The sequence below is a fragment of the Diadema antillarum genome, unplaced genomic scaffold, assembly GCF_040938485.1.
Source record: "Diadema antillarum isolate AM-2024a unplaced genomic scaffold, OU_Dant_1.0 seq00001004_RagTag, whole genome shotgun sequence".
Classification (NCBI taxonomy): domain Eukaryota; kingdom Metazoa; phylum Echinodermata; class Echinoidea; order Diadematoida; family Diadematidae; genus Diadema; species Diadema antillarum.
The window spans coordinates 173,114-189,821 of NW_027271842.1; the positions used below are offsets into that span (position 1 = coordinate 173,114).

The window sequence follows — 16,708 nt, forward strand, 5'->3', positions numbered from 1 at the left end:
ACGCAGACGGAAACACCTGCCTGGCGCATATGCAGAACACATTTTTTTTCCTAATTAGCGTTGTCTTGCCGTTCGCTACGCAGATCTAAGCTTCGCTATTGTTCTGTGTCAAGACGGTATCTGAGAATACGGAAGACCGAACGGAGTTTTAAGACAGTGATGTTAAGATCATAGTGGTGATGATGGCTAACCATAAATTGGATGATTATGATGACCCTGCCGCTAGTGCGAACGAATACCAAATCTGATAATGATAATGTTGATTTATCATGGTAGTATATACGAGAAGGAAAGTATAAAAAATAATGAAATATATGATCACTGAAATATGGTAAAATGTCATCATTATCTGTATTCCTATATTGATGTAATGGCATGAAAGATCTAAGCCTTATGTTTGATATACGTGGCTTTTACATGCATTTAGCAGTGCATAATGTTCAATTTAAGTATATGGAATTTTGACATGTTCATTTTGATTAGTCCCATTTCTCCTCGCCCAAATTGTTCATCGCATTACTATAATTTATCATAGTGCATTGTAAATGCGCTCCTTTCCTTTCTTCGAAGCTACGTTAAGTCGACCACTATAATTGCTAATTATATGTTGTTATAAATTCCTTTGAAATGCTCGAGTATCAAATGATTGCGTTTATCATATTTCATGGATTCCAGTTAGCAAAGAGCAATGCGTGTGTGATCGTAATCTGAAGTTGCATCTTGTTTGACAATCTCTGGTAATAATTTCATTTCTGTTTTCACACCAATCACAGGTCGTCAGAGGAAACCAACACAGCAATCACAAACCAGGGCATCTTCCTGCTCGATTCAGGCGGACAGTACTAGTAAGAGAGAGTAGAATTTCACTCGTATCATTTCTATCAGTCTTTTAAGCCCACAGAAATGAATTTAATATGAACAGTTGCCGTAAATAGGATTCCCGTTAACCTGAGGGACTGTTGCATGGGTAGCTCCAATCTTTAACAGTCAACCTGGAATGCCGTAGCATTTGCGTTCAAATGGCTTCTTCTTGAATGTTGCAACAGAACGTGCGCTCATGCATGTCTTCTGTTGTTGTTTTTTATGAATCAAAGCAAACTTGGATTATTCAGGTACTGATGCTACAAAAAAAATGTGTAGCTATACGTCCATTGTCATTATAACACGAAAGACACACACACACACACACACACACACACACACACACACACAAAATGATGTGAAAGATCCATTTCTTCATTGTGATTCAATTTTATATGAAAAGTTAGATTTTGTAAGATTTTTTGTCTTTGTATAGGTCAATGAAGATTTGTTAGGTGATGATGTCATCTTTATTCGTTTGGGATCAAAACTGCTTATTCATTAAATCTCCTGAAATGTAGAAATCTTGTTAGTGTCGTATTTTTATGAACAAAAATTGTGATGCAAATTCTGTCATGCATATGTCTGAAACTACTCTCTTAGATGAGATCAGCTGGAATGATTGGAAGAGTATATCAATACTTTCAGTCTAATGACAACAGGCCATAACTGTCGGCTGATTAAAGAAGATTAGAGTACGATGTAATAGTTTAAAACAACAATTAACAAACAAGCCCTTCGACATGAGACTGGCGAGTGTATTCTTGTTGTCAGAGCACTGGGACATTTTTTTTTCTTTTCATATCCTTTTAACACACAGTGAGGGAACATGTGACATCACACGCTCCTTCCATTTTGGTACGCCAACGGCTTTCATGAAGGTAAGCGCATCAGTATAAAGTTGTTCGGAAAGAAACATAACTCGGATAACGAATTGACAAGGATTTATACAGGCACCAACACGACGTGGAAGAGTCGCCTTAAGCGAAGAATCGTGTGAAAACGGTAGCTGTGGCATAACTTATCTTCATAAATAGTTAGCTGGAAGGGCATGAAATATCTATTCCATATGAATAAGGCTTTATTTGGAGTATAATAACGGGAAATAAAAAGAGCCTCGGAAATTCCACAAACATTTCGTTTTTATTGAGAACTTTACAGATTTGCTCAACTTGCCACTTACAATGTTAGCATATATGTTTAGGCTAATATAATTCCCATTGCATGCTTTCTAAAAGAGGCATGGATTCAAGTACCCTTTCGTTATGTTAGACCAGTTAAAAATGTGTTAAGTTTTTATCACATTTTCTTCAAATTGTTGTCCATATGTATAGTCTTCTCATCCAATTAACGATTTCCGGTTCCGAAACTTAAAACGCTATACTTTTGAACGAATTACCCGATTTTCTTCAAACTTCTCCGATTTTATCTACCAATATTGCAGCTGCATATTCCCACATGAATATTTGGATTTCTTTTTCCTCTTCCTTTCATCAGTATCAGACATAGTACTGTCTCATTTCCATCGTTTCAAATCTTAGAATATATCACGACCCACCCCATTTCTCCCTCCCTTCTTTTCTTTCGTTTGTAGGAAGCTTACACCCGAGTTTTAATGGGTCACATTGATCTTGTCACTGCTGTTTGGAGGACCAACGTATACGGTAAGTGATACAGAAAGTTGTGTTTATTATGTATTTGTTTCCTCCTGTACATGTAGTACATGTTTGTTTGTTTTTGACATTTTTGGTGCGTATGTGTTTGTGTTTGTGTTTGTGGTAAAGTCAGTAACTATCGGTACTAAAGTGAAACCTGTTTACAAAGTCCATCTGAGGAAGAAATACAAAAAAATAGCGTGTCTTTATAAACAGGTTACTAACAGGTTTTTGCTAAACTGAAGAAAGAGAGTTTTTAGTTTTAATAAAAAGTTGGTCTCTGAAACAGGTTTGACTTCAAGCGATTTCAGCCTGCTCTTGTGGTCGAAACCTTTGCATCGCTAGCTTCTTTAATTCCCATCCTCTAATTCTAATTATTTCTTTTGATTTGCTCACCGCCTGATGCCACATTCTTCCATTCTACGCCCCCTCAATCTAAACATGAGACAAGTGTCAATCCTCATTTTGAAGATCAAAGTTGACAACCTATTTTGAACTCACTGCAATGTTGCCACTGTAGGAGAGCTAATGATGATAGTAGATGCAAACATCCTCTTTATAAGTTGGGGCGAATTAGTTTATTTACGCGGGTGTATGTCTGCTCTTGTGCTTTTGTATGTAACAAAAAAGAAGCAAGCAAACTATTTGAACAAAAAAAAGATAATATGGTTTTCAAGTGATTTACCTATTTACCTGAGACTTTCTTGTCGTCGGCGATGTCGATCCCAGGTCGTGAACTCGACATCCGTGCTCGCCAACCCCTCTTTGAGAACGGTCTCGATTACAAACACGGAACAGGACATGGTATTGGCCACTACCTCAATGTTCACGAAGGTAAATACAAATTCGTATATAATGTGGCTGTACATTTTTACAGCGGCAATTTAAAGGTGACTGTTTTGCCAACATGAGGACTCGCATGTTTACTGTAGTATTATGCATTAAGACGTGAAAGTACTGCGGCTTCAAATACATAAGTATCTGGCTTTACTCAAGAACAACAGAAGCACTCAACTATCATAGCAAAGAGTAAGACAGTGGATGTTGTTATTGAATATATCTTGGGTAAATTAAATGTCCTAACTCTCTTATCATTAGTAAAAACTGTTGCTATATTCGTTGTTTGATTTTATTTTGTACAGTAGTGCGAGCGTCCAAGCGGATCGGGTCTCTCAAAAGAAATGAGAACAAAGAAATAGTTACAAAAAATCATGGATTCTGTAATTGAATTGATGCTTTTCATGACTTCCATTAGGCTTTAAAAACGCGTTTTCAGTTGGTTTATAGCACTTTGTATAACATGATCAACGTTATCATAACAAAATGTATATCATGTAACAAAATGTGTAGTAAGTGACGGGACTGCCCTATACAAGTTTTAACAGCCCCTCAATTTTCATTTCCATCAAGTCCTCAATGAAACAAGATGTTCTCCTAAATACTGATCATGTGATACTATGATGCAAGAATATATCATTATTTTTACTTTTGTGTTTTCCATTTGTATCGTATGGAAATGAAAACAAAACAAAAACCCGGAATGAATGAATGGAATAAATCAATTATGCATGGATTCATGAAAGATATATTCGTAAAGTGATTGTGTACTGTATATACACACTATTCGATTCAAATATTTTCGATATATATAAATTTTCTGTTCGCTGCACTACATTCACTAAAGAATATCATAGACGATTTCTTTTGTATATACATGTCAAACAAAGGCCATTTTATTTCTTGTTCTATATATTATACACTCTCTGTTGTATCAAACGCGCGCTTTTTACTGCAACTGCATGCGTTGGCATCTCATTGCAAGTCGCTATAGCTGCAATTATGCATTCATCATTCCATGCGTCCATTTTCTTCTTTATGTGTTCTCATAGCATCTCATTTTGTCGCCTTGTCACTCCTTCACATGATCAAATGTGAATTATCACATTCATTATTGTCAACAAGACAAGTGTTTTCATATTTTTGTGTAACATCAGTGTGTTGACTGCGCGCATCAGCTTGCTCTTAACTGATGTTGCTTCCAAAGAGCGCGCAAACGCGACGCTATCTCCTTCGGTCATCGGTCTTCTTTGCTATAAATTAGATTACTAAGCTCAACCAATTCATTCCTAGAGAATGGTTGACGTTACCTTTACTACTTCTTATTACCTCTCTTTAAACCAGTTAGTTCTATGTTCCATGTTATTCATTTATTCATTTTTTTAGAGTAAAGAGGCCGCCGTTTAGATGAATTTGAATGATATCTTCCATACAAACGTTATTGCGTGGTTCTATCTCTAACACTGGCCGAGCCAGTAACTAACACACTATCATTTTTGTATTTAAAGGGATGGTATAGTACATGTATTGGTTGAGGTGAACATTCAGCTTTTTAACTTTTTGTGAGATACTTAGAAACCATTTTATTAAATGTTACAAAGCATACAAGTCTGAGAGAAATTCAAAATTTATTTGCTGAAAATCGGTTTAAAGAATGGCTGAGATATCAAAAAACAAAGTAAAACAAAGCGATCCTGATAAAACGTGGATCCCATCCATAATAGGATCGCTTTGTTTTGGATATCTCAGACATTTCAAAACGAATTTTCATCAATAAACTTTGAATTACCCTTAGAATTATATGATCTTTCACATTTCAGAAGAATTTTTTCATTATCTCAAAAAATAATCATCAAAAGATGGGGATGGAAACCTCAAACCCCATCTCAACCGAAGCTGTGCTATCCCTTTAGATTTCTACTTGTTCGTTTTCTGATTTCATCTTGAGAGTTTCCTCAAAGTGAAACAATAACTCATTGTATTTATACTGTTTTCATATTGGTTCTTGAACGAAGGTACGTTTTCATTTCCATTCTCATAATGCTATTTTCTGACGGTCGCACGCCGGTTTGTATAATGAACTGTTTCCTTAACCGAAGGGTAATACACCCTGTGTACGCAGTGCATAAAGATGAGAGCAGATTTGAGCAAAACTGGACACCATTTGTCTGGAATTCTGAAAAACATGATTTCCTCGAATATTAATATCTATATGAATATAAATGCGGCAGAAACTCGCCTAAATTCAACCTGTCATACTTCTTTTGGATTTTCTTTTTTCGTTGTGGCTTGTTTTGTTATATTTTTATCTTTTTATAAAAGAGAAAAGATAACTTTAAGAAATTATTAGATTTGAAATATATAATGCACATAGTGCCTACGATCTACAGATACGTATATAAAACAAGTGATACCTACCGGCGTGCGACTGCTGTAACATCAGATTTCTGTCGTTTCATACATGGTTTTGGTCTCATCACGCAACGTCATGCTTATCTCGCCCCAAACAGGTCCCGGTCGCATCAATCTGGGATACAGTCCGGAGCACGAGCCAATACACCTTAATATGTTTTTCTCCGACGGTAGGTGTCTAATATATGCGTATGGCTTTAGATTAGCTCGCGCATGTGCATGATGTTTTCACACCTTCGCTTTTTGTCTTGTGTTCCACACTCTACCGACTTTCGGCTTTTAAGGTCCGGCCAGTATTAGCCTGGGGTACAGTTCTCGCCACAAGCCCATATATCCTGGCATGTTCTTTTCCGACGGTGAGTGAGTTTGGAGAATCGCTCTGGGTGTGTAGGGTGTTTCATGCCCCGTTACAGACACCATAAACCAATTAATTATACTTCACTGAACTCTCAACTCATCGAGAAAAGTTCAGCGATTTAGACAATTTTGATCTAATTACGTCTATGAAAAAAAAGGCAATCAAACCCGATAAAAATAATTCAAATTTCCATATTTCAATACCCAATTTTCAAAGTTCAAAGTCAGCTCACATGGCTAGTGTTGATAGTTAGTAAGAATTCATCTTTATTTCGCTGACAGAGTGGTAACAGATACGATTTTCCTAATGAAGCACAAAGGTAACTTCAGATAAAAAATGAGTAGGAGTTGAACATGGTAATTACCCTGTCTTCAAATTACACATTTCCAAATCTCAATTCCCAATTTTCAAATCTTCAAAGTTAGCTAACTTTGTGCGCAGATAATGAGAATTTATCTTTATTTCACTGACAGAGCAGTAACAGACACGATTTTCCTAACGAAGCACAAAGGTAACTTCATATAAAAATGAGTTGGAGTTGAAAATGGTAATTACCTTGTCTTCAAATTACACATTTGCAAATCTGAATACCCAATTTTCAAATCTTCTGTAAGTCAGCTAGCTTTGTGCGCATCAATTCATTTTTATTTCACTCACAGAGAAGTAACAGACAAGAGTTTCCCCAATGAAACAAAAAGGTAACATCAGATAAAAATGAGTAGGAGTTGAAGATGGTAACCCTGTCTTCAAATTTTCATCACCATCCAAAGCTCACATGGAAGGGAAATTTCAAACAGAAAAATATCAACGAGTACACGCGAACAAATCTGTGAAAAACTACCTATTTGGAACGGCACTGGTATTTTGTTAAGCAAAGATCGCATCGGGTATATACGACGACTTTAGAACTATCTTGGCAAATTTTGGCTCGCTCAAAGCTGGATGACGTTGATAAGTAATTGGGTCAGTTTGACAACGGTTGTGTGTATTGTTTACAGAAATTTAACGTCTGTGCTGGTGTAACGCTTGTAGTATTGACAAAAAAGAAGACTCTAGTCAACTAGTGACGACATTCTGTTAGAAGGGTAATTATTTCTAGTTGTGTAATCATAAATTAGAGAATAAGTGTACTGTATGTTCAGGTTGTGTTGCGCAAGACTAAAACGATAACATAAATAAGAGCAATGTTAGTATAATTTAATATGTAACCCTTTCTGTACCAGGAACTTTGGACAGTGTGTACATTGCTATGGTTTTTCTGTTCGAATCAGCGCTCAAAGCACACAAGGGGTTGAGCAAACATAATGCAGTTGGGAAACGAAGGCAAAACTTGAATTCAGATTACTTTCCTTTTAAGTTTTAAAACTTTTTAAAACTTTTTTTTGCTCTGTCAGAACCTGGCTACTACGAGGACGGAGAATTCGGTATCCGACTTGAAAATGTCATGTACGCCGTGGAAGCTGAGACACAGGTAAGACGCCACTGAGCTCTAGATCGCATATGATGTCTCGCGCGATTGCAATTAAATTCATGCAGAGGTGTCCCAATTCATGCATTCATGCTTCAACTAATTGGCAAATCTATTGTGCAATAGTATATTATTAAATGTTATATAAATGTGTGCTATTCAAATTAATAAAAAATTATAGTATATCCATGGTATAGCGCAATTTATTATCTGAATGGCGGGAAGAGTGTGGTTTTTGATTAACATCTAGGTGATAAACGTGTATGGACAGAATCACTGGTAAACCAATAAAAACAACATCAACATATAAACACATTCGACATGTGTGATTGTTTTGTCCACAGGCAATTAATGTAACTGTTGGAGTAGAGGAGATGCTCAACGGTGCCAGTATGCTCCAAATACAACATTCATGCATAGGGGCAGTTGAGGGGGTTGTTCGGTTTTGAACGCACCGAAGTCTATTCACATTACAGTAAATAATTGCCAAAGCAGAGTTTCGATGTCAAAGTCTACTCAAAAACACTGAAGACGTAGCCTGTTTGCATGCGTCAAAGGTTAGAAGCTGTTCAACTCCTGAGATGCAGGTGTTAAAGCAATTAATAAAACAGAAAAAAATAAGGTGACAATCGAACTGGTGATCTTTGAAGACTTTAAGTCACTTTCTGTCTCCTCTCCATTATTTTCTAGCACCACTTCGAGCCGGCCTACACGTACATGACCTTTGACATGATCTCCTTTGTTCCCTTCGAGCCCAACCTCATCGACTTCTCTTTAATGACTCAGAAACAGGTGAGTCCAGGAAGTTTAGCAATAACTGTAGTATCATTTAGATCTATCATAACTTGATCATAAATATATCATAAATATTGTGCATCTTTGCTTTGCAGCATATATTCATATTTGTTATATACCATTTTATGTTTGTTATATTTATTTAATTATTCATCTATTCATTATACATTAACTTTTAGAATATTTAGATTGATTCTTCAACATGATATGATTTGTGCATTCATTTTTTTTGTTGAAAATGAAAACGAATTAATCAAAGGTTAGATTCCTTCTCTTTCTTCTTGTGTGTTTATCTATCCATCTGTCTATCTACCTATCTATCTATATAAATAAATAAATAAATAAATATGTATATATATATATATATATATATATATCATCTACTTATCTATCTTTCTATCTGTCTATGTATCTATCTATCTGTATCTATACCTGTACCCATACCTACCTATCTATCTATATCATCCACATATCTATCTTCCTATTTGTCTATCTATCTGTCTATATTTCATGTATTCAGATTTTTACGTTGGCCTTATGTATCATTATGAAGGAAGTCGGGTCTGAGTGATAGGCCGGTTTACCACACTGCTCTTCTTGACAACCAGAATGCTCCCACGAGCTTGGCCAACGTAGCAATCTTTATTCTTTCAAAATAGATTCAAGTGTTGTCAATGTATGCACAGGTGAATCAGAAGGGGAATATTATATAGTATGAAATCAAGGTCAGAGTTCAAGTGCTCTTTTCAATCCTTTTCTGTGTACAGTCAGTACAGACAGTGTGTACAATGCTATGGGGCCTCTCTCTGCTGAATGACACTCACAGCACACAAAGGGTTAAGTGGATACGAGATTCCTGTCACCCGAAAAGTTCTCCCCATGACGGCTTCTGTTTGTACTTTGACTGATATATGATTTCATTGAGCACATCAGAAAGGGTTCTTGCTGATTTTTTTTTTTCTGGCCATACGAATAAATGTGATATGACTTTGACAGATATCGTAGAAAATATTGGAAAACAGATTTATACTTCAGCAATGAATTGCTCCGTGAATGGGTCTAGTACATGTCTCTCAAGACGATTGTTGAATTGGCGTATTATATTTAATAAAAAAAACAGAACTCTTGTATTAACATATAGTATGGTTTCATTCGCCATGATATTCTTCGCGTCCTCTTTAATTCTGAAGACAATAACTATAAGCGCTGGCGGAAAAAAAAACAACAACAACATGTTTAAAAAACCCTTCTGCTTGAATTTGCTGATAAATTTGATTCGTTATTGGAAGGACTGAATTGACTCGAATAATAGCAGGACCTTTTCCGTGTGTGTAATTTCTTTTCTTTCTTTCTTTAATTTTGGCGTCTGTTTTCGTCATCATTTCCAGATCGAGTATTACAACGAGTACAACGAGATGATCAGATCGTTCATCGGCCCAGAGCTCACGGAGGACGAGCTGGCGTGGGTGATGAGCAAGACCGAGTACGTGAACCCGACGACCGGTTCGGCTCCGCCTAGCCTCGCCACGTCACTGGTCGTCTTGTGCGCCGCTTCTCTTTCCGCTCTTCTCTTCCAATAATGGGTTCTAAACTGACTCAGAGCACATATAGATGTCTCTGGACGGATCTTCATTTTGTCTCTTTTCTGTCCGTTTGTGTATCTGTCTATCTATCTCTGTCTGCCTCTGTCTTTCTCTATCTTGTCACTGGAATCTATCACTTGGTCTACTTCCACTTCGTCTTATAGCCATTTAGTCTCAACCCACGTGGTCTAATCCGGTTTCGTCTACAAACAGTTTGTCTTATGACTGTTTAGTCCATTTGCCACTTACTAGTAGTCTATTAACAGTTGGTCTACTTCCAAATGGGCTATACCAATTTCGTCTAATACCCGCAGATTATATGAAAAAAAAAAATGAAAAACAAGCAAACAAACAAGGAGACAAAATTGTAATTAGACCATCTGGTTATTGGACGAAATGATGATTAGCCAAACTGGGAATTAGACCAAGTGAGGAGTAAACTAAACGGGCATTAGATAAAACTGATAGAAGACGAAATGAGTCTATAACCGTAGTGGTATTTTATGAACTGGGAAATAGACCATCTGATATTAGAAAAAGTGGCAATAAATCCTTTTCACTATCTACATCTGACTATATATACTTACACTCCTTGCAAATCTATACCTGTATACCAATGTAATACTATGTGCCTTCCAGTCCAGCAATTTCTCAATGTATATGAAGGCACACGTATTTCTCTCTTTATAAACCCTCTGTGTGCCAATTTCATTGCCTGCCCATAGCTTCATATGTGAAATTTGTGCACATCTGGCTCACTGGCACTGAAGGGTTAATCTGTCTCTACTAAAACGTTTTCCTGCCAGAGACAGTTCAAGACAAATTTGAGAAAAGTTGATAATGTTTGATTCCGATATGCGTGTCGCAGGAACTGCCGTCTGGGTGTATAAGAATATTGTTGAACGCGTTACATTTATTGGAAATGATACTACTTGATTTAAAAGATAAGATCAACTTTGGCAACTATAGTAACGCCGTACATTGGACATGCATTTAATAGTCACAGGCACTACATGTTCAAATTTAAGATATTTAGAACAACATCGCACCACGAAACTTATGTTTATTCACACTTGACTGTCTGTGAAGGGGACTCGGAGTAACACGTTCAACCAAAATTATCACTGGAGAGAAGAAATCAAGGACAATATTATTTTGCATTTCAGTATATTCTATTGACAAAACAGAAATATAATGGAAGTATATAGATGAGGACATATGAATAAAAAACCGTCAAAACTCTACCATCGTGATTAAAAATAGCTCTGATCACTTGCATGGACGGTTAGGCTATCAGCACAATGTGTACATAATAGGATGGTATGCTTCAGGGGTTTAAATTTTGCTCAGTAGCTATTATTGTACTGTATTATTCACACTATGTTGCAATTAATCGATACGAATCTATCTCGCATTATCTGTTCAAATATTTTCTGAAAGGATAATTATTTTGTTTAGTGATTATAGAAATGAAAACAATGCAAGTGTGTCGTTCATTTTGAAAATGATCGATTCACCAATGAATGCACATTAATGCAACGTTCGATGACATGGCAATTGTACGTAAACATGGTCTGTGAAAGTGGTTGTATGAATTATTATGAAAAGTTTAAGATGGATATACGCGACTTTGTCAGTCGTTTTTTGGCATTGTGTTTAATTCCAAAGCAAGTTGTGATTACAACATTTTCAAATTGCATTTAAATTGTTTTAATTGTTAAATCTAAATGCCTCACAATGCAGCAATAATTATGTCCATTATATTATGGCGTTTGTGTAGTTGACAGGTGAAATCAGGATGCAGTTCTAATAATTGTCAGCACATCATGTAAGTTGTAATATAGGACAGAGTATGCACATTATTCAATTATTTGTCATCAAAATAAATGGAACAAGAGTCGCGCGATTGCCGTCCATTTTTTCTCGTGAATAAACAATATTTTCACCATATCTCTATGCATGACAATTTTATGATATATGTTCATTCCTTTCTGTTATGGTGATAGAAAAGAAAAGTGTTGCAGTACTTTTTATTCTTTCTGATAATTTCCTAACGAAACTTGGTTAAACTCGGGCTATAGGAATTATAATCAAGTTAGTCAATAGCTGCACTCATGCAACGTGCGAAGAACGTGGGTAATCATAGACAGCCTATACAGTTCAGTTGATGAGTACAATTTATTTTTTCAAAATGTCGTTGTAGCAATATACAATGTAAATATCATGATTGACATGGCTTTGACTAGAGTTCTGTACAATGTATATCGTTGGAATACTTACATGACAAGCCATGACCTTTTCAATCAAACCAATAAGAAACATGTAATGTTTGGTGCCAAACTGATCATTAAACTTAGACACTTTTCCTTTTGCGAATGACCGCGGGGTGTTGGAGTTTATTCAGTTACTCAATAATTTCCACCATATCATTCGAATTTGATAGTACTCAATCGATTTTCTTTTCATCATGAGCCGCACGAATATTAATGGTGCTTTCGTAAAATTGTCATCACATTAAGTTCGGGGATCGTTCTTGTCTTTGCCTTCAAATTCTTCTATCACCAATGGCAACTTGTTTGATATTGGCATTTTGAGATTGTTCTGATCCTGCATAAAATGAGACAAATTTTCGATGTCCTTTATGTTTTAAGTCAATATGATTCTTGCTTAGATTGTCATTTTGATTTGTCTGTCCAAAAAGAAATTGCCTTTTTTATGTTTAAGACTATGTCGAGTGAAAATTTAATAAATACTGATACTTATAACGTTGTACAATCGGTACTATCTGAAGAGGTATACTCCCGTGTGTTTAATTGTCAGTCACTGAAGTTTACCTATTCGTAACCAAATGACAACGGGCAATTTTTCATGAGTCTTAACGGTATATAACCTCTTTGGTCTTATCAATGATGATGATGATGATAATGATAATAACAATGATAATAATGATAATTAACAATGATAATAATGATAATAATAATAATAATAATAATAATAATAATAATGACAATGATAATAATAATAATAACAAAATATGATTTTTATATTGAGCTAATTCGACTCTATAGAGTGCTCAAAGCGCATACATACTATTATTACCCCGGTGTCTGGATACATTGCATGCTTTTCGAAAGGTGAGCCATTTTAAATGTTCAATGCCTCCATCGCTGGATAAGAAAAATAGTATATTTCGTGATGTTACTAAAGAACAACGATATGAAGAAAACATAAAGAGAATTCTGCATATTCTATTTTCTTGCATGTACTAAAATGTACTGGACTTTATCTCTTTCAGAAAGCAAGCGGAATGGTTATATTTCCTTTGAAATGTTACGTCCGTGAAAACTCAATAAACCGTGAATATGTCAATAACAAGTGAATATATAGGCCCTGGTTTTCATTTAAAAAAATAAACAAAACGATACTTTGCTGATTTAAACATTCCATCATGCAAAAACAAATTTATGAGAAATTTAGTGACATAAACTTGTTTGTGTATATCTCCTTTTCATGTGTGATTGTATGAAAAGTATTCGTGTTCGACTGCGTCAGAAAGTTGGAAGTACATGTACCCATATTTGAACCGGTAATAAAAGTTTAATTTCTTTCTAACAAGTGTAATGATCTTTTCTTCAACTAATCTCCCTCTGTAAATGAAATTTGTAAGATCGCAACTGCTGATCTGTAATCTGACAAACGTTGACAAATATGTCGGGAAAAAAGGAACCACGGGAATCAAACCAGGTTCGAGTCCAATGGTTGCCTGTTTCCTATGTTTGACAGATTACAAATCAGTAGTTGCGATCTTACAAATTTTCGTTTGTAGAGGAAGACAACTTAAAGAAAATTCACGCCTCAACCTTCACCCCTCTGATTAATATTCTCTTGCCTCCATTAAGTATAACGAGCATATACACTTTTCCATATAGACCTATCCAATAGCAACCAATAATCACTAGTCAGACGGATCAATACCTGCATTTCAAATTTACAAATAAACTTTGCATAGATCAAAATGTCATGTCATTATTTACCTTGAAAAGTCAACTCTGATATCTAATGTTATATGTCGGACCTATATTTAATACATTGGTACCTGGAGCACGCGCGAATACACTTACTTTTTTTTTCAGTGATCTTTTTATTAATTCCATTTCCTTTGAGAATATAACAATTCAAAAAAAAATTACACACATTCTACATAACATCTGTCATAAATCATATAGATATTCCTACAGTTATGAGACATAATCCATAATCCATAAAACAAGAATAATCATTCAATTCATTGTAAGGCAGATATCAAACAGAAGAGAGGAAATAAAATGAATTATCCGATCATTCCTTTTTAACTACAAAACAAACAAGCGGAATTCATATATGCATTTGTGAGCAATTTAGCCAAACACTAAAAAAACAGGAAATGAAATTTCTATTATATCAAAAGAACGATGACAACAACAACAACATAAACCACCCTCATTCCCACCTTTCCACCATACCCAACCCTCAACTACTCATAACTTTAAACTTTAAACCCCCCCCCAAAAAAAAAAAACGTCCTTCTCATCTCTAAACCACCTCCCCACCCTCTACACTACATCCACCTCCTTACCCGAGACACACTCCCTCTCATCCACCTCTCATCTCATCCACCTTTCATCCACCCACCCATTTACACAACCACTCTGCACACACATCCGCTTAAAACACACACACACACACACACACACACACACACACACATCCACTTAAACACACTTCCACACCCCTGCACACACATTCACTCACCACAACACACAGTTATTTCTGCTCGCATTCAGAACATAATAATTATGCTAATTATGCTTAGGATATATGCTGCATACACACAATACATGCATGCACATACACATATCATACACACAATATACATATCCACATACCTGCATATATATTTTATATACACAATACTTATCTCTGAACTCAAAAATATCTAAAGAAAAGAACTCAGTAATCAAACACACACAAAAGGGGAGAAGTACGGGTGCGTAAATAAACTTATCCTTTACAAATTTGTTAAACATTCCCATTTCAGCAAATGCAAACCCGGTTTATTTCTTCTTATGGCAATATCATTCTCTTCCTTTCGACATTGCATTAATGCCTTTTTTAATTCTACCAATGTCGGTGTTATTAACTGTGACCTCGCTTTATATAACATATGTTTAACTATAAGAATAAGAGTGTTGTACAGTTTGATTCTGTGAGAAGTTCCTTCTAAACCAATATGTATATCCCGCCAAGCTAAATTACGTAACTCTTCTAACTGAAAGTACTCAATGAAATCATGCCATAAAGATTTGACTTTTTCACAGTTCCAAAATAAATGCGAGTAAGTTTCAGAGCTTTTTCCACAAAAGGAACATAAATTATCAGCCACAAAACCAAATTTTAGGAGCTGTTCCTTAGTATAAATCGCCCCGTGTAATAACTTATACTGAAATTCTCTTAAGTCTCCAATTAGAGTTGAACTTCTGGGCCTTATAAAAATATCTCTCATACTTTTATCAGCGAAAACAAATTTTTGGTGTCCATCTCTAATTTCTAAACAGTAAGACTGCTTTAAAAGAGACACGAAATGTGAATAAATCTTCCTAGATTGTATCTTTTTTAAATCTGTAATTTGGCCAAAAAACTTTAAAGGTATATTAAAATCACTGACATCTACTTCATACCAATTGCATAAAATTCCATCATATTTCCCACTTTTCAAAATGGACTCACAAAAACTCCATACATAAGCAATATTTTCACTTTGTAAACCTAAACTTTGAAAATAACTAATTGGTCTTATGGATTGTTTATCAAATAATTGTTCTAAGTGATAAACCTTCCGCTCATATAAATCTGCATTAAATATCATTTTCCCTCTCAATAAAAAATCTTTATTATTAAATATAATTGGATTAATTTTCCCTTCTTCAAAACTTCTGCAGTTATATAAATCTTCCCAGGCAGCTAACATTTCTAAATAAAACGATGGTGCCTTAAGTGAAAGTTTTTTAGTCTCATAATTGCAAAGAAATAAAATTCTACCTCCTACAGCTTTAAAACTGTGATCAAAGTATACTTTCCAACTCATATTTCGTTCTCCATACAAAAGTCTTTTTACCCACATCACTCTCTGAGTTTTCACAAACAATTCAAAATTCATCATTCTCAATCCACCATCCTTGTAATCCTGATACATAATGGCTCGTTTGACGCGATCCTTGCCCTTCCACACAAAATCAAAGCAACTTTTTTGAATTTCATCAAATAACCATTTTGGAACAACAGAGGATGACGCCACATAAATCAATTTAGATAAAGCATAAGTTTTAAGTAAGTGAATTTTCCCCATGATGGTGAGATCTCTTTGCTTCCACCAACCTAAAAGTCTTTTAATTTTACTTAATATTTCTTTATAATTAACTTCCTCCATTCTCTTCCTCAACGCACGTATACATCACGCACGCACACACACACACACACACACACACACACACACACACACACACACACAAGTGGATGTACCATTATCATGCACTTACTGTAAAACATGATATATTCGCGGCATGAATTTTTCGCGAATTGGAGCCGACAGCCTTTTTAGCGGCATGAAATTTTCGCGAACTGGAACTGGTATTCAATGCATATAGTGTAGAAAAGAACTTTCGCGTGCACTTTAATTTCGTGAATCTTCGCGCTCGCGAAA

General features: G+C 35.5%; 1 protein-coding gene across 1 annotated transcript in view; it reads left to right on the top strand.

The window, feature by feature from the left end:
- Positions 1-10,733, top strand: part of LOC139742535 (xaa-Pro aminopeptidase 1-like) — a 41,687-nt gene extending 30,954 nt beyond the window's left edge. Inside the window, exons 16-23 of the mRNA XM_071653067.1 lie at positions 774-845; positions 1,682-1,742; positions 2,456-2,525; positions 3,246-3,350; positions 6,050-6,121; positions 7,518-7,594; positions 8,282-8,383; positions 9,775-10,733. Of these exons, the coding sequence (XP_071509168.1) occupies positions 774-845; positions 1,682-1,742; positions 2,456-2,525; positions 3,246-3,350; positions 6,050-6,121; positions 7,518-7,594; positions 8,282-8,383; positions 9,775-9,966 (751 nt within the window). The 3' untranslated portion in view covers positions 9,967-10,733. The remainder of the gene's footprint in view (positions 1-773; positions 846-1,681; positions 1,743-2,455; positions 2,526-3,245; positions 3,351-6,049; positions 6,122-7,517; positions 7,595-8,281; positions 8,384-9,774) is intronic.
- The last annotated feature ends 5,975 nt before the right edge of the window (positions 10,734-16,708 follow it).